Source organism: Diuraphis noxia, unplaced genomic scaffold, assembly GCF_037042655.1.
Source record: "Diuraphis noxia isolate RWA-SAM2 unplaced genomic scaffold, SU_Dnox_SAM2 contig0005, whole genome shotgun sequence".
Taxonomy (NCBI): Eukaryota; Metazoa; Arthropoda; class Insecta; order Hemiptera; family Aphididae; genus Diuraphis; species Diuraphis noxia.
The window spans coordinates 49,975,438-49,994,457 of record NW_028301715.1 but is presented as its reverse complement, the minus strand read 5'-3'; the positions used below and the strand labels follow the sequence as shown (position 1 = coordinate 49,994,457).

Sequence of the window (19,020 nt, the reverse complement as noted above, 5' to 3'; positions counted from 1 at the left end):
CATAGACATAGCCCAAATGTTCATGTTATGTAAATTGCCTAAATATTACTCCTTAAAACATGATACGCTGGAGCCCCCTTAACATAATATTGATGAAGTACAAAATTTGAATACAATTATCTTACTTTCTAATTTATTCATAAATGATTTAATATACTTAATTTTCTATTTTTTTTTTCCTGATATTAAATTCCTATTTAAAAATTTAATAGCAGCATGAATTCTAAATCTAATAAAATAATTAATTAAATACTGTTTATAAAATAGAGGACATGGATGACTAAATACAATTTTTGTTATGCTTAATTTTAACTTAACACCTACTTCTTTTTCAATAGCTACGGGTGGAAATCTATTTATAAATATGTTTTCCAATTCATCAATATAAGCATAAAGTGCATGTTGTGGCATCGTTAAATTGCCAAACATTGTTTTTTCTGCATTTCCATATGCTTTGAAATAGCAAAGTAAAAAAGCGGGTAAGTGGATGTCGCTCTGCTGTACATTAGGTGGTGGGGTGGACCTCTGACTAGGGTAGGTTAGATTTGAATGCAATGATAGGTATCATTGTATACGAAAAACGATTCTGAACGGAGATGATTTATCAGTCTAGGATATATTATATTTAAATATTGTCATATATTATATTTTGAAACAAATATTTTATTTTTCAATTAGGACGCATTTTACATAAGGCGTGGTTAATCAATTTTTATAAAAACATTGCAGTTATCATAATTCATAATACTTTAAATTATCATTGATATATATAATATTAAATAATATATTTATCCCCGAACCAGTTATATATATTATATATAACTGGTTTGAAGATAAATCGTTATCATTACGCGATTTCATAAAAATTTAAAACTCAAACGCTCAAAACATTTTTCCTATAATGACGCTTCAAATTTTCTCTATAGCTAGTTAAAGAAAAACTTATGGAAAACTTAGTGTTGTATTTTTAATCCTTAGTTATGAACACAAACATTTTATGATTTTCAACTTCAAATGCTAATAAAAAAAATTGTGCCCATGTATTCTTATAACTTTTTAATCACTATAAGAATAACTTATGAGAATATGTGTATTAAATTTTCAAGTATTTTGATTGGGCCAAACAAATTTTATCGACACTTCAAAAAATAATTTCAGAAAAATTTAAAATTTCAGTTGTCTATAAACATTTCAAAAAGAGTCAAAATATATTGAAAATTAAATCATGTAAAGAAATTGTCAATCTTAATAACTGGCAAAATTTTCAAGTATCTACGACTTATACTTTTTAAATAATAACAAATATTTAAAATCGTTTCAGGATAAATCGTTATCGTTACGCTATTTCGTAAAAATTTAAAATTCAAACGCACTTAAAATTTTTTCTATAATGATACATCGAGTTTTCTCTATAGCTACTTGAAGGAAAACTTATGGAGAACATAGTGTTGTATTTTTAATCCTTAGTTATAAACGCAAAAAATTTTATGATTTTTCAACTTCAAAATTACTTGCAAATTTTCGTGTTTTCGACAGATCTCGTAAAATTTTGAACTATAAAAGCTTATTAAAAAAAATTGTGACTTACGATTTTTAATTTTTTTTAGCTACAATAAGAAAAACTCATAAGGAACCTTGTATTAAATTTTCAAGTTTTTTTGGTCGTCCAACATTTTTTTACCGACACTTCAAAAAAAAAGTGTAAATTTCAGTGGTCTATAAATAACTCAAAAAAATTCAAAAGGATAGAGAACACTAACATAAACATTTGGTGAAAATTTCAAGTATTTAAAGTGATTATTTTTTGAATTACAACCATATAAAAAAATCGATTTGGTCGAAAACTGATTTTGCGTAAAAGTTCCCGTTTTTCTGTCATTTTTTTTTTGTTTTTCTCGATTTTTTTGAAAACTGTTGGAAAATGTTTACTTTTGACCTCTATAATGCACCAAGGATCTTAAATTTTACATCGGAAACCACCCCCAAAGTTTGAAATCAAAGCATTATTTCGACTAGTTATGCTGTACACAGACACAAAAAAAAAAAAAAAACACACACATCATTGTAAAATTTGCAAAAATAGATTTTTTCTAGGGACAAAATGATCAAGCGTTTAAACAAAATTTAAAAATAAGTTAATATATTTACACATATATAATATTATCTTAGAAAGATCTTTTTCAACAATCTCTTTTATGGTTATTATTGTTTATAATATTTATGTAGTACAAAAATAGTAGTATAATATTTTATTAGAAAACTAACTATTATACTTCTACAATTAATATAAGAAAATTTTGTCGATAGTATTATCTATATTATCTATATATTATCTATCCAAAACTCTTAGAGAGTAATAAGTGCCAGAGAAAGAAAAGAAGAAATTTTTACTCTATTAAAAGTCTTGCTAATAATTTGTGAAGATATTTTCTTATATGCATATTAGTTGAATATAATTTTAAAATTGTTTTATGTATATACTCACGAAGACATATGTTATAATAACAAATGTTTAAAATCGTTTGAGCATAAATCGTTATCGGTACGCTATTTCGTAAAAATTTAAAATTCAAACGCACCTAAAATTTTTCTTATAATGATGCTTCGAGTTTTCTCTATAGCTACTTGAAGGAATACTTATGGAAAACTTAGAGTTTGTATTTTTAATCCTTAGTTATAAACACAAACATTTTTATGATTTTTCAACTTTAAAATTACTTGCAAATTTTCTCTTATTCGACAGATTTTGTAAAAGTTTGAACTATAAACGCTTATAAAAAAAAATTGTAACTAACGATTTTTAAATTTTTTTAGCTACAATAGGAACAACTCATAAGGAACCTTGTATTAAACTTTCAAGTTTTTTTGATCATCTAAAATTTTTTTACCGACACTTCAAAAAAAAATTCTCAAAAAAGTCAAAAATTTCATTGGTCTATAAATAACTCAAAAAGATTTAACTGTATATAGATAACACTAACATAAACATTTGGTGAAAATTTCAAGTATTTAATGTGATTAGTTTTTGAATTACAACCATATAAAAAAATCGATTCGGTCGAAAACTAATTTTGCGTAAAAGTTCCCGTTTTTCTGTCATTTTTTTTTTTGTTTTTCTCGATTTTTTTGAAAAATGTTTACTTTTGACCTCTATAATGCACCAAGGATCTTCACTTTTACATCGGAAACCATCCCCAAAGTTTGAAATCGAAGCATTATTTCGACTAGTTATGCTGTATACACAGACACAAAAACAAAAAAACACACACATCATTGTAAAATCAATACATTCATCACTTCGTTCAGAATCTAAAAGTCGGAGCCTCCTCGCGTTATCAGTGTCATCACATATTCACATCTCTCTATCATGCGTCGTTCACGTGGTTCCGAAGAGAAAATACGGCACCAATTACTAAAACTATTATTCACGGAGAATCGTAATAATTAATATAATATATAGTCGCACATTTTTACCACAGACTATATAATATATATATAGTTAGTCACAGGCACGTAGCTAAGATTAAATAATTATGGTGGCATAGTTATGACCAACATTTTTACTTACCCCCCCACCCCCTCCACACTAGACACTAATAGAATTATGTTTATGTATAGGGCATAGGTATATTGTTTATAATATAATAAAATTGTAGTTTCTGAATATAATATTTAGTTATTAAATTATTACACTGTACATGAATCACGATTCGCGACACCTACAACCACAAGTCTTCAAACGTCAACTGATTACTGAATAAGTATAGTCGTATTGCTAGGTAAAATCGTAAAGAAGAAAATAGTACAGAAATAGAGACACAGTGTTATTGTCACTTTTAAACATGTTTAAATTAAAAGTGAATAATAATATTATGCGGGCCGCACACTCATTCGCTGATTGCTGTCGACTGTTGTAATAAAATAAATTGTACTAAAATACTCTCTATCACATATATTAATATATTATATTATTATTTGTTATTGTTAATTAGACCTCGGCGATTAAATTTATATTTATAGATTATAAGTAGGTATCTATAGTACCTAGCATAAATATTATTAGTTATTACTTTATTAGTAATACATTCACATAATAATTTTATTATCCTGGATCCTGGTACCCATTAAGAAGTCATGTCGCGTTGGGAAATGGTGATTTACTGGAATAAGAATACTTGCTAGTTCTTGCGACTTTATAATAATAATAAATATAGATGCATTGTTGTCGCCGTTAATACGACGAATACGACTAGTATGTAGAAACGATTTCTATTCTTAGTTTTTATATCTGGTAATCTGCCCTAGTGTTCGGAAAGTCAATTATGTAAAAATAACAAATATGATAATAGAAATATTAAAATATGTTTAATTTTTTTACCCATTTATTTGAGCCTTGGGTATTTCAAAAATATTTCAATGTAATGGGGTGGCCTGTAAATATTTTGGGTGGCCGGGCCACCCCATGCCACCCCTTAGTTACGTGCCTGCAGGACGACTCCGATCGCCAAACTCAAGGGACCTCCCTCCGCCTACCGGCTTCGGTCGCCATACTCGATGGCCAGTTAGAGACTTAAGAGTTAAGACTCTAAGAGTAACATAAGTCAACAGCTGTTATGTTATATGATAAGCGCGCACGCTGCAATACGTACTATTTGTCATACAACCGCATACTTTGGAAGGCTATAACTTCCAAAATAATGGTTTGCACCATCGTTCTAAACTCGTTGAAATACATATGTTTCAATCAAAAAAATCGAAAAAATCGCTTGGGATCAAACCTGCAATTATAGGTACCAAAAATATATTTTGAATGAAAAAGAAGAATAATAAATGTAGTATGAATAAAATATTAGATCATAGCTTTTTTTTATCCAATTTAGATTTATTTTTATTATTTATTAAATTAATATTTTTTAATCAAGTTAGATATATTTTTTAATTCAATTTAGATTTTTAGATTCTGAATGAAGTGGTGAATGTATTGATTTTACAATGATGTGTGTGTTTTTTTGTGTCTATGTACAGCATAAATAATGCTTCAATTTCAAACTTTGGGGATGGTTTCCGATGTAAAAGTGAATATCCTTAAAATTATCCCAAAAACTAATCACTGTACATACTTGAAATTTTCACCAAATGTTAATGTTGGTGATATCTATATACAGTTTAATTTTCAAAATTTTTTGCCTTTTTTGGAGTTATTTATAGTCCACTGAAATTTTCAATTTTTTTGAGAATTTTTTTTGAAGTGTCGGTAAAAAAAATGTTGGACGACCAAAAAAACTTGAACTAAATATTTGTTATTATTCAAAAAGTAAAAGTCGTAGACACATGAAAGTTTTACCAGTTATTTAGATTAACATTTTCATTACATGATTTAAATTTCAAAATATTTTGACTTTTTTTGAGATATTTATAGACAACTGAAATTTTCAATTTTTCAGAAAATTTTTTTTTGGAGTGTCGATAAAAATTTTTTGGCCCTATCAAAATACTTGAAAATTTAATACAAAGTTCCTCATAAGTTATTATTACAATGATTAAAAAATTATATGAATACATAAGCACAATTTTTTTTTATTTGTATTTGAAGTTCAAATATTGACTTAATACGTAAAAATTACGGCAATCTTCAAATTATCTTAGATCGAAATTCATAAAAGTTTTTGTTTTTAATTCTAAGATTTGAGAATTTAATACAAGGCTCATCATATATTTTTACAATGGCAGTTGAAAAATAAAATAAATGTATAGCCACAATTTTTTTTTACATGTATTCAGATTTTAATTTTGACGACATACGTAAAAATCACAAAAATTCGTTAATTATTTTATCCTAGAAATTCATAAAAAAATTTTCCTTTTATACCTAAGATTTGAAAATTTAATACAAGATTCCTTACAAGTTTTTAAATATTTATCACAAATAAAAAGTCCACCAGAAATTCAAATTAAATTTTTATGAGCTTTTGATATTTAGTGTCGATATAGTGTCGATAACTATGCCACCCTAATTATTTTATCTTAGCTACGTGCCTGGAGTCGTCAGCCGAAGGGACCCACTATACTTATGTTACTTTTACTAACAAGGTTAAATTTACTTGTTAGGTCATTCGCCTGCCCGCAGGTCAAGTATGCTCTCACCGCCGCGACCCCGGAGCGTCGCCCCCCCCCCCCAGGTTTACCCCGGGGGGGTTGGTGGCAGAGCCCCCATCTAAGTCGAGGTCCGGAGGACCTCGAGTTTGGCGACTGGATCCGGTAGGCGAAGGGAGCAACTTTACTTGATAGTTTTGTTATTTACTCTTAGCTCTGTTTTTACCTTGAAATTTAAGTAAAATCATTTGAATGTGAGAGTACTTCATGAAACACACCACAGAATCTACCTAGTTAATATAATTATAATCCTAAAAAAAAAAAAAAAAAACGTCGTAATACGCATGCGGCGCGCGATAAAAAAAACGTAAAATCGCATACTTTGAATTTGAAAGGCTATAACTTTCAAAATAATGGTTTAAACCAACTAAGTTTTACACCATCGTTCTTAACTCGTTGAAATACATATGTTTCGATAAAAAAAAATCGAAAAAATCGCTTGGGAGCTAAACTGCAATTGTTCCATATTTTTTACTTAAATTATATTTTTCATATCAACTTAGATTCTTTTATTCAATTAATATTGAAACCCTTACCATTATTTTGTACCTGGTTTGTATTTCACTGTTTGTACCTCGACGGGCTCGAAGTTTCATAAATTATTCCAAATTCTAAGTTGGGGGCGCCACGGAAACGACAGTACCCCACCTCAGTTTTTTTTCTTGGCAAATTTTACAACAGATAAAAAAATCTAATTTTTAGTAAAAAGTAATATTTTATTAAAAAACATTAATATTAATTAAATAAAAGAATCTAAGTTAATATAAAAAATGTAATTTGGCTAAAAAATATGTTTACAAAAAAATCTAAGTTAATGTTAAATGGGGACATGTACGTGTATTTTCGTACACCAGAAAAACTTGACAATAATAATAACATACTTGAGGGGGGTTAATTAGACTCGTTAAGGTCGACGGCGGGCGGAGTACCAGTGTCAGACTGTCGACTGTCACTGCTCACTGCTCACTGCTCACTGTCAGTGCGGCGCGGCGCGTCGATTTCCGTCGGGCACTCAGAGTTCCGATCCGGAGACTCCGGCGGTCCGGCAGCCGGCAGGCGACCGTCAACCGGCTACGAGCCAACACTACGACAGTACAAAAACTACAAAACATTATAATATGATAGTATGCTACGACAGACGGTCAGTTAAGTAGGCCGTAACGCTACTTACTCAGTGCTCACGAGTGTTACCTTAGGGAATTCGGTCAATAAACTGTAATGCGGTACGTTTAGAAAATAAGTTCTGCCAGTGGCCAGTGCCCACTGTGCCCAGTCTGAGTTTGATACTCGCGCGTTCGACAAGTCATATTATATGAATATGTGATCGGTTGTTACTGCGTAGTCGACACTTGTTTTCTGTTTCTCGCTCGGATCGCCGATTTCGGAATAATTCCTAATTTTTTAATAATAATAAATTGTTATTATAGAATTAAATTGAATATTTTAATTGTTTCTTAATGGAAAATCGTTTATTCGTTTAACTTCCATTGAAATATACCGATATACGTATTACTTAATATTATCGTTTCGAACTATACCATATGCTCGGCAATAACTTTGATTATGTTATAAATAAAAATAATAACGTATTAAATTTACGTATGTACGATATTCGCATAATATTTTACTCAGTAATTTGTGATAATAGGTACCGGTAACCGGTGTCACGTACTCACGTTTTGCGTTTCACAAATCGAGTACCGGAGCAATCGACGACCACCGCTCGCCGCCCACCACCGCTGCTATGACGAGCGTGGAGGAGAATAATTATTATTCAACGTCTTAATTAATATTGAAATAAAGAAACGGATGAGGAAAAAGCAAAAACATTAGGTATATATATCGTTCATTTGTTTGTTGCGCGTTATCGCTACCGATAGGCCAATGGAGATAAATTCGATGAACCTTGTCCTTAGGTCGTGGTTTGTGTGAACACACAGATAAATGCGTTGACGACGATGAAAAACCAGTTTCTGATAGTCTATGATGAGTAAGTATAAAAACAAAAAATAAAAAACGTCTTTCTCCTCCTCATTAGTCATTACGAAATACGAGATCTGCGCCACTTCCGTTAGGAAATGAGAAATGTTCTACTCTAGCTACCCGACTAGCATATTAGACATTAGTAATAATCATAATAATTGTTACGTAAATTTTGAATACACTGCCGTCGCCGCTGCCACACTGCTGAAATATTATTATAGCGTACAGTTATATAATTGAAGACATGGTATTTTCGCTTTTTTGCCAGAAAAATCGTATTGATGTGAACAAAAAGTTTCGATTCTACTTTGAATACGAGATGGCGATTTTCGACGTCAGAGAGCAAAGCAAAGTCCAGGATTCAATTTTGGTTGTTGAGGATCAGGGCCAAATGGAGGATCACGATGAACCGCATAGTAAATTTAAAGTATGTAAATGGGTTCACACCTGTATTTTAATCAAAAATTGATTTGTAGTTTATACATTTTGAATTGTTTAGGTTGAAACTAATAACCGGTTTTGGAGTGTTGGCTCTAAACTAGTGGTCTGTCGAAAGTTCATTAACGATAAGTTGGCAAAGTCTGAAGACGTTAACAGGGTCGCTTTTTATAACAAACTCAAATGCTTAGCTAATAATGAAAAAGTGACTAGTTCATATGAACACAACAGACAAGTAAAATAATATTGAATTGTGTTTAGATATATTTCGTTATACAATTATTACAAATGTTTTAACTGTAATTGTCTGTGCAGTTAAGCCAAGAAGAGGTACTATGGCAAAGCGAACTTAAAGACTTAATATGGTTAGAATTACGTGCCAGGCTAACTGATCGGACTATAACGAGTCAAGATAAGTATTTATGCGAAGAAAGAAAAAATATTTGCCATCTACTTGACGAAATTATAAATTTCAGGTTTGTGTTACTTGTAAATATTTATGTAATTTTAATCTAATAATAAAGTTTAGTTTTAGATTTGATCAATTAAATTCAAAAACATCACCAGCTTGTGAAGAATCAAATAATTGTTCAGGTAGATTATCAAATGAACAATTTTTTTATTGAGTTTTATGCCTAAATATGAATATTATAGATGAAGATGTTGGTCAATGTTCAAGTCGCAGTGGATGTCTTGGACTATTTTGTTCTCGATGTATTGAACAACAAAATCTAGCTCTCTGCCAAGTACAAAAACTTATGGAACGATTAGAGTATGCTGAATCATTATTTCCATCTAGCCGAGCATTTGCGGTACAATATCCTTTATTTAAAAGTGCAGAATTTACTAATAGAGTTAAGGTAAGATTTTCAACTAATTTATCAGTTTATTTTATTTGTCAGCTTTTAATATAATGCTTTAAAATATTTTGTTCTTTATAAATGTATAATGGTAAAAATCTGTTATGTAAAACCAAGGCTAGAGTAAGTTATTTGATTACTCAAAGAAAAAAGAAAAATATTGTACAGTTAATGTTTAAAATGTATTTCAGAAATAGTTTTTAGTTTTCAGTATTGGAAAATGAATGTATTCATGATACATTGTATTTTTATTTTAGGCAATGTGTGTGTGGTACAATATGACCAAGAGACAGCGATTGATGTTGTTAATTTTAGGCAGACATTTGATGAAAGCAGATGAAGTGGAGTTGGAGCCATTAAATCATTTGATGGCAACTAGTAGTTGCAGTTCAGATTCTCCCAGGTAAATGAAAGTTATTTTTAGACAATACTCAATATATATTATTAACAATTCCTAAATGTATGCATAATTTTAATTAATTTGTATTCTTTTTTATTTTCAGTGTATCCAATGATAGTGGTAAAGGTTCATTAACACCTTCTCCTAGAACTAGTATTGGTAAATTATTTTGCATATTTTTGAATTTCATATTATACATATATATATATATTACATTAAAATTTAAAATAAATATCTACTCATTGATATATTAATTGTTTTAAATATATTATAGAAAATTTTGAATTCAAATTCAAAAGATCTACTGCTAATTATCGTGAACCAATATCATACAAAGATCTCAATTTATATAACACTCAGCCTATAGCTCACCTTAGACAACATTTTTTCCCTTATACAATAGGAATAAATTCATCTTGCTATGCATCTCAAACTTATAGGTGAGTCATTTTCTAAAATTATCTAATTTAACAAATCATTGTTAGTTATAATATTGTATGGTTTTTACTATTTGACTAAGTATTAACCAGTAAATATATAGATGCATTTAAGTTTATTGTAAATTATGTTTTAGGCAATTTATTGCTGATGTATTAAAGACTAAAGGTTTGAGAAAAGCATTACAATTTCTTGATGAATTATACAAAAATGTGTTGCGTAAAGCACATTTAACTCTAAAAGAAGAATCAGCAGTGGTAAATAACATGTTTAGTTTAAAATTAATATTATTTATTTCAAACATTTATTTTAGGAAGATGATTCTAAACATGATGTACCTCATGATGAAGAATTATTGCGTTATAGTTATTGGAGTCAAGAATCAATAGAATTGAACTTACCTTCGTATAGAGCTACATTTATTTTTTTATCTCGTATTCCATTGGATCTAATACATGCTTATCTTCGTATGAGACTTGATACTAGACCAGAGAAACCTTCAATAATGAGCATCAGACAAGTAATATTTTTTAACTATCATGGCTTATAAAGGGCATGTTCTATAAAACAAGTGCATATAAAGAAATAAATTATTATTTTAATAACTTATAAATAAACTTAATCACATCAATACATTTTTATGTTATACTTGTATGTTGGTTATAGACCAGTGGTTCCCAACCTTTTTGAGACTATTACCCATAAGTCAGGTTAGATATTAACAAATACCCCCCGACCCAAAATAAGTTGATTAAAAAAAAAATATTATATATTATTACAATTTCATTTACAGTCATAATACACATGAGTAAATGGATAATAAGTACTTAAAATACAAATAAATAGTTTAACTTTTACCCCCCCCCCCACACACACACAAAAAAAAACCTAACTTTGAATTACTTAATCTTATTCATTCTGAATGAAAACTTTGTATCCTAGTATACTTGTTGTAGAAATAATCTAATTTAATAATTGGATACATTCATTTCCTACACTCAAATTTAAAAAAAAAATACTTTATGGCTAAAAATTACGTAACATACCAGTACATTTTTTTTATATAGAGCCAAAATATTTAAAATATGTTTTCATCTACAGAAAATGCTAATACAAATATTTGGTGAAAATTCAAAGTGTTTTTGGGTTATGCCAAAAAAACAATAATTTGTTTTTCCCGACACTTTCAAAATTTACTAAGAATTCTCAATTTTAGATTTTGAGCGGAGCGATGAAAATGCATTGATTTTACCGTGATGTGTTTTTTTTTGTGTCATCACGTTTTGGGGCAGTAAAAATGCTTCGATTTTTGACTTCAGTACCTCGTTCAAAATTCTTAATACTTTTCTAGATAATTGAGAAAAACAAACTAAAAATTAAAGGAAAACGCACACTCATTTTTTGGCAAAATCGATTTTGGTTTTTGATGTAACTTTAAAACGAATGACCATAGATACATGAAGTTTTCACCGAATGTTTATATAAGTATATTCTATCCACCATGCAATATTCAAAAAATTTTGACTTAAGTTGAACTATTCATAGGCATTTGAAATTTTCGATCATTATTAGTTTTTTTTAAATTAATATCGATAAAAATTTATTTGTTAGGCAGAAAAGCTTGAAAATTTAATACAAGGCTCTTAACATATTGTTACAATAGCAGTTGAAAAATAAAATAAATTCATAATCACAAATTTTTTTTATAAGCATTCAAAGTTTGAATTTTGGCAAAATACGTAAAAATCACGAAAATTCACAAATTATTTTAAGCTAGAAATTCATAAAAAATTTTCCTTTTATATCTAAGATTTCAAAATTCAATACAAGATTCCTTACAAATTCGTCAATCTTTATTACAAATAAAAAGTCCACCGGAAATTCAAATTAAATTTTTATGAGCATTTGAAATTTAAATTTTTACAACATTGGATTTTCACTGGATTTCACATTTAGTGATTTTCTTATTTTGTTGTAACTCTAAAAGTCTAAAACAATAAATAACCGCAGATACTTGAAATTTTCACTGAATGTTTATATAGGCATTTTATATATTTGATAAAATTTTCAAAATATTTAGATTTGTTTTGAGCTGTTTACTGACATTTTATTTTTCAACTTTTTTAGTTTTTTTTCCTATAAATATCGATAAAAATTTATTTTTTGGTAGAAAAGCTTGAAAATTTAATACAAGGCTTCTAACACATTTTAACAATAGCAGTTGAAAAATAAAATAAATTCATGGTCACAATTTTTTTTTTACAAGCATTCAAAGTTTGAATTTTGACAACACTATATGTAAAAATGACGAAAATCCGCAAATTATTTCAAACTAGAAATTCATAAAAGTTTTTCTTTTTAAATCTAAGATTTGAAAATGTTTAATAATCTATAATATATCCTACACTGATAAACCGTCTTCGCTCAGAATCGTTTTTCGTATACAATGATATAATATCATTGGATTCAAATTTAATTCCATCCATTACAGTAACCTACTTCTAACCTACTGTACAGCAGAGCGACATCCACCTTTTTAATTATATTGTTTTATCAGAAAATATACTTATATCAAGAATCAGAATTTTTACCATCTCAAATATTAATAACTGACATAAAAACAATACATTATTCATTTGCAAGGCCGCCTTTAGTTTTTAGATTCTGAACGAAGTGATGAATATTATATTGATTTTACAATGATGTTTTTTTTTCTGTGTCTATTCACAGCATAACTAGTCGAAATAATGCTTCAATTTCAAACTTTGGGGGTGGTTTCCGATGTAAAAGTGAATATCCTTGGTGCATTATACAGGTCAAAAGTAAACATTTTCCAATAGTTTTCAAAAAAATCGAGAAAAACAAAAAAAAAAGTGACAGAAAAATTGGAATTTTTACGCAAAACCAGTTTTCGACCAAATCGATTTTTGGTATGGTTGTAATTCAAAAACTAATCACTGTAAATACTTGAAATTTTCACCAAATGTTTATGTTAGCATTATCTATATACAGTTTAATTTTCAAAAATGTTTGATGTTTTTTTTTTTTTTTGAGTTATTTTTAGACCACTGAAATTTTCGATTTTTATGAGATGGATGACCAAAAAAACTTGAAAATTTTATACAAGGTTCCTTATGGGTTGTTCTTATTGTTGCTAAGAAAAATTAAAAATCGTTAGTCACATTTTTTTTTATAAGCATTCATAGTTCAAATTTTTACAAAATCTGTCGAAAACGCCAAAATTTGCAAGTAATTTTGAAGTTGAAAAATCATAACATTTTTTGTGTTTATAATTAAGGATTAAAAATACAACACTGAGTTTTCCATAAGTTTTGCTTCAAATAGCTATAGAGTAAATTTGAAGTGTCATTATAAGAAAAATGTTTTGAGCGTTTGAGTTTTAAATTTTTATGAAATCGCGTAACGGTAACGATTAAATATATTATTTAATATTATATATTAATGATAATATAAGGTATTATGAATTATGATAACTACATGCAATATTTTTGGAAAAATTGATTAACCATGCCTTATGCAAAATGTGTCCTAATTGATAAATAAAATATTTGTTTCAAAATAGAATATATGACAATATTTAAATATAATATATTCTAGACTGACAAATCATCTCCGTTCAGAATCGTTTTTTGTATACAATGATGCCTATCGTTGCATTCAAATCTAACTTACCCTAGTCAGAGGTCCACCCCACCACCTAATGTACAGCGGAGCGACATCCACTTACCGGCTTTTTAAATTTTAAAATCATAATTATGCTCAAAGTATGTGTTAAATTTGTCTAAAACCTCTAAATATGAAATTAAATCCAATAAAAAGATTTAATAAACTCTTATAATCATCTTTGTCGCCTTGAAATGAATTCCATCTTAGCAATTACTTAATACAAATTGGCAAGACTGATATACAAATTCACAAACTTACGAGCCATGTTTATTACTTATAAAGAAATAATTTAAGAACAATTTATAATTTTTAGTTGACTTGCGAACTAAAAGAAGGTTTAATGCTGGCTGTAGTGCATAGGAGACGTTTTGTTCGTCATATACAATCAACATTATGGTCTGATAAAGAAATTGGTATGAAAATATTCAAAGAACGTATAAACCATTTTGACGAATGTACCAAAATTGTTTTGGAAGTTTATTTGGGATACATGGAACAATGGGTAGTGATGATGGGATATTGTAAAGCTCAAAAAAATATTCTAGAAGAAGAATGGAATGATATGAAGGTCATAATTCCTCATATTCCAGATGGTATGACTACAGTCACAAAAACGTTTTGGTATGAAATGTTTTAGTTTACGTTAATGAGATATTGTAGGAATTAGTAATGACTACTTAAAAGTACTATTTTGTGCTTTAGTTTGTAATTTAAGGATTTTAGCAGACATTGTGGAACTTTAAATAAGCTTTAATAGTTTTAATATAATTTGTATATTATAGTATTGTATTACATAAATTTATACTTAAGGAGACTTCTCTTTTATTCTTAGCAGAACACATTTAGCTTTTTTATTTTATTAATTAGAGTGAATCAACCCATTAAAAAATTTGATGGCAAAAACAATCTGGGTTTGGTTTCTTATGATAATTCAATTTTTTAGCAAGTTCTGTGTTTATTATATACCTAGCGTAAATTAAAAATGCTCATAATTCACTTAAAAACTAAGTCATCATAAAAACCCTCTATCAAACATGGATAATGTTCTTACAATCAAGTTTCATAATAGGTCGATTCACTCGAATTTTCAAATTATTGAAGCTAAAAGTGATCTGCTAAGTGTAAATGTGGGTATATTTTGCATGAGATAGAAAGAACTAATGCCTGTTGTAGGGTCCACTTAAAAAAAGTATGATTTCCTGAAAAACTCATTTATATGCATATAAAATAGTGGCTTAAAATATTTTATGTCAAATTAAAAAATGAAATATCTACTTATTTATCTTATTTTGCTATGTTTAGTTATTACAAACATTTTCTAATTTTATATTACACTAAAGAATTTATTAATTTTGTTGGTGTCATCAAAACTCGTTGGTACTTATTACAAGTATTCTATACCATTTTAATAAAAAAAATAATAATTTTATAGTGAAATTGCCAAACACATGTTGGAAACAATATTAAAACATTTCAAGGACAAAACACATGATCAAATTAAAATGATAGCACAAAATGTTGATCATTCTCAAACCAAGTAAGTTTGCAATTAAAATATTATTAAATATTAATTATATCCTTAACCAAAATATGATGAGAAATATATTATAATTCATATACTTTAGGCAAAACTTATTAGCCATATGCAGAGAACTACAAAATTTGCTAAGCATATTCAGAGAAAAGTCTTTTCTTGTAATGTCATTAGTTAAAAATTTATGCAAAGATATGATTGAACAATATAAAAAAGATAAAATGAATAATGTGAAGTTTGATGGTCCTTTGTCTCCAATTTTGACTACAATGATACCTTTAAAAGTAAATATTCTGTATAACAATAATAGTAAAATAAATAAAATTCACAACTAATTATTTTGTTTATGGAGGATGCAATAGGTTTTGGTTAGCTTGACATTAATAGTGACAACATGGTTACAAGATTACAAGCTTATTTATTTATTTTTAACATTTGGATAATAATGTAATGCATGTTATAGGAAAAATTGTTGGAAGTTTGTCGGTGTATTATAGAAATAATTACATCATTAGAGGAAGCAGCTGATACTTGTAACAACGATATTTATGATATAACATTGGCTCCCCGTATTCGAGAAGTCTTGCATCAGATGTATAAATTTGGATTTGAGGTATATATTAAAACAATTAAATCTTAAAGTTATAAAATTTATATTTATTATTTACCTAACACCTTTATGTGAATAGTATCATAAAGAAGCTAACAAAATTATGTGTGGTCCATATAAAGATCATGCCACTCTCTACAATGTATCTATTTCAAAACGTTGGATAAATTTTGTGCACAAACGATGTGAACTTGGCCGAGGTTTAAAGCCTAAATGGGCAAATAATGGAGTAGATTTTTTACTCAGTGTATGCGAACCTCAGAACGTTGCTGGACTTAGTGATGAGGAATTTAAGGTATATATGATGTGAACATTATGTTTTTTTTCAATTTAAAAGAAAAGTTGTGGAACTATATAACTTTTTTGTGTAGAATTTTAAGATTTTAATAGAAAATTGTGTGATGTATATTATTGGCAAATCAGACGATGATGGTTTGTTTTCAAACCCTAGTGTTATAAAAAAAAAACGTCATTCTTCTGCAATTGAAGGGAGAAATAAAATTTTGAAGACTGAAAAAACTTTTAAAAGCGGTATTTATAAAAATAACCATATGAATAAATTAATTTGGTTTTACTAATTGCATTTTCTGCTTTATTCATAAAAACCCAAATGTAGATATTGAAAGAAATGTACGCGTTATGGATGCTGTTAATAAACTAGATCATCAATTAGAAGATAAATTGCGCTCTCAAGAGTTAATTGGTCACGTTCGACATGATTATAATATTGAGCGTATTGAGTATGTTCGTCCTCGTCCTGTACATTTTAGTTGGCAGCGAGGCATAAAAATCGGGCAAGGCCGTTTTGGTAAAGTATACACTGCTGTTAATAATGAAACTGGAGAATTGATGGCTATGAAAGAAATACAATTGCAACCATTCGATCATAATGCCATCAGAAATGTAGCTGTTGAGTTGAGAATATTTGAAGGCATCACTCATGAACATCTCGTTAGATATTATGGCGTTGAAATTCATAGGGTAATGACATAGATAATCTGTGTCAACATTAAGAATTGTTTTCATTTAAAATTTAAATTACATTTTTAGGAGGAGATGCTCATATTTATGGAATTGTGTGCTGAAGGGACATTAGAAAATTTAGTCGCTGCTACAGAAAACGGGCTACCAGAAGCTCTCTTACGTAGATTTACTAAACAGTTGGTTAGTGGAGTAGACATTTTACACCAGCATGCCATCGTTCATAGAGATATTAAAAGTTAGATATTTCAATAATATACTTTAAATATGAATTAAATTCCCATCTAATAACTTAAATGTTGTGTTTAAACTAGGTGCAAACATTTTTTTAACTGGCGAAGGAAATTGTTTGAAACTGGGTGATTTTGGTTCAGCAGTAAAAATGAAAGCACATACAACAGTTCCTGGAGAACTTAAAGGGTTTGTTGGAACACAAGGTAAATATTATCAATATTATTAGATACATTTTATATTAAAATATATGACATCAAACATTCTAGCATATATGGCTCCAGAGGTTTTTATGAAAGCCAACACAGAAGGACATGGTAGAGCCGCAGACATTTGGTCAATAGGATGTGTGATAATTGAAATGGCTTCAGGCAAAGTATGCTTTGACAATGTCATGTTTGTGATCATTGTAAAATTAATATTTTTTTTAATGTTTCCATAGAGACCATGGCATGAGTATGATTCAAACTACCAAATCATGTTCAAAGTGGGAATGGGTGTCTTGCCAACTATACCTGACACACTGTGCGATGAGGGACAACAATTTGTCAACAGTTGTCTACAACATGATCCGGACTCGAGAGCAACTATTTCAGAACTGCAAGAACATAATTTTATTAAAGTATTTATAATAATTAAATTTGTTTATTTATTGTTTATTTAAAATTTACCCATGTTACTGTATTAGGTTATGCCCGAGGAATGTATTTCCTGTCGAATATCTTCAACTGCAATGCTAGAGGAATACATAAAATTAGGTTTTAAACGATAGCATACAGTATTTTTTATATTATTTTAATCTTGTACTGTCTACTTGAACATAATGTTCATGTAACGTTTTAATTATTTACTCATATGCATTTTGAGATGTTTTGTTTTCCATTATAATATTTTAATATTTTATTATTTTATTTTTATAATATTTTTGGTAGTTTCACTAGAATAAATCATCAAATATATTGATTTCGTAAAAGTGTGGTAATATTTTTTGTTGGGTCAATGTATACTAATAGTAGATAACTGTAAATATAATTTTTTAATCTTAAAAGTACAACATCTAATCTAAGTAACAATAGAAAGTTATAGCTAGTAATAACATTTTATTATTATTTAAAATATAAATATTATAAATATAATTAAAATATATATATATATATATATATATATCCGTTATTGGGTAACATAATTATTGGACTAAAAATTATAATAGATTTAAGGCTTGTTAATGAAAAAAATAAAGGTGTTGCTGTCTAATAATTAGAACAAAATAAGTTTTACAACTGTATCATTAATTTTGTTATCTTGTAAGTTAATTGTAAATGTTATTGTGTTTTTGTATTTTATTTTTTGTAACCTAAATACAACTTTTAAAAAATGTGCCTTTGTCTATATATTAACTTAAACTATGGATCACATCATCATTAATGCAATATTCTATTACAAGGCCATTTGTTAGAATTATTATTGTTTAGTGAATATGAAATACCTCATACCCATTATGTTTTATAATATTTATGCCAATCATTAATTATTATTTTTGTTTTTACGTTGTATATGAATTAATTGTTAATTGTTAAAATTATATTCTTATACATGCAGTCCTTTAAAAAAATATATAAATATATTAAAAATGGTAAATTTATAACATATTACTATATATTTTAAAAATGTATAGACGTTCAATAAATTATAGTATTGTTAAAAA

At 28.2% G+C, this 19,020-nt stretch overlaps 1 protein-coding gene and 1 long non-coding RNA gene across 6 annotated transcripts in view; one reads left to right on the top strand and one right to left on the bottom strand.

Moving 5' to 3' along the window:
* The window catches only part of LOC149055474 (uncharacterized), a 27,537-nt gene extending 19,576 nt beyond the window's left edge, over window positions 1-7,961 (bottom strand). For 2 of the 4 annotated variants that reach the window (XR_016192138.1, XR_016192139.1), the window contains exons 1-3: window positions 7,830-7,961; window positions 7,325-7,546; window positions 7,035-7,254 (exon numbers count right to left, since the gene is read on the bottom strand). This is a non-coding gene — a long non-coding RNA (uncharacterized LOC149055474). Of the gene's footprint in view, window positions 1-7,034; window positions 7,255-7,324; window positions 7,547-7,829 lie in introns of those variants that run through there. The other 2 variants (XR_016192137.1, XR_016192136.1) reach the window with 2 other exon arrangements.
* On the top strand, window positions 7,921-19,020 carry Mekk1 (mitogen-activated protein kinase kinase kinase 4). 2 transcript variants are annotated; one of them, XM_015511491.2, is made up of 24 exons: window positions 7,921-7,986; window positions 8,070-8,143; window positions 8,405-8,563; window positions 8,636-8,809; window positions 8,890-9,050; window positions 9,104-9,168; window positions 9,229-9,434; window positions 9,692-9,837; window positions 9,938-9,993; window positions 10,109-10,274; window positions 10,409-10,529; window positions 10,586-10,792; window positions 14,273-14,580; window positions 15,392-15,496; window positions 15,585-15,777; window positions 15,957-16,106; window positions 16,183-16,398; window positions 16,475-16,634; window positions 16,720-17,084; window positions 17,154-17,322; window positions 17,399-17,521; window positions 17,585-17,691; window positions 17,758-17,937; window positions 18,004-19,020. In XM_015511491.2, the coding sequence occupies exons 3-24, from the start codon at window positions 8,456-8,458 to the stop codon at window positions 18,085-18,087; spliced, it is 3,570 nt and encodes a 1,189-aa protein (XP_015366977.2). In that variant the 5' UTR covers window positions 7,921-7,986; window positions 8,070-8,143; window positions 8,405-8,455; the 3' UTR covers window positions 18,088-19,020. The 2 variants fall into 2 exon arrangements, with proteins under 2 accessions (XP_015366977.2, XP_015366975.2); XM_015511489.2 differs by lacking the exons at window positions 7,921-7,986; window positions 8,070-8,143 and having other exon boundaries at window positions 8,197-8,563.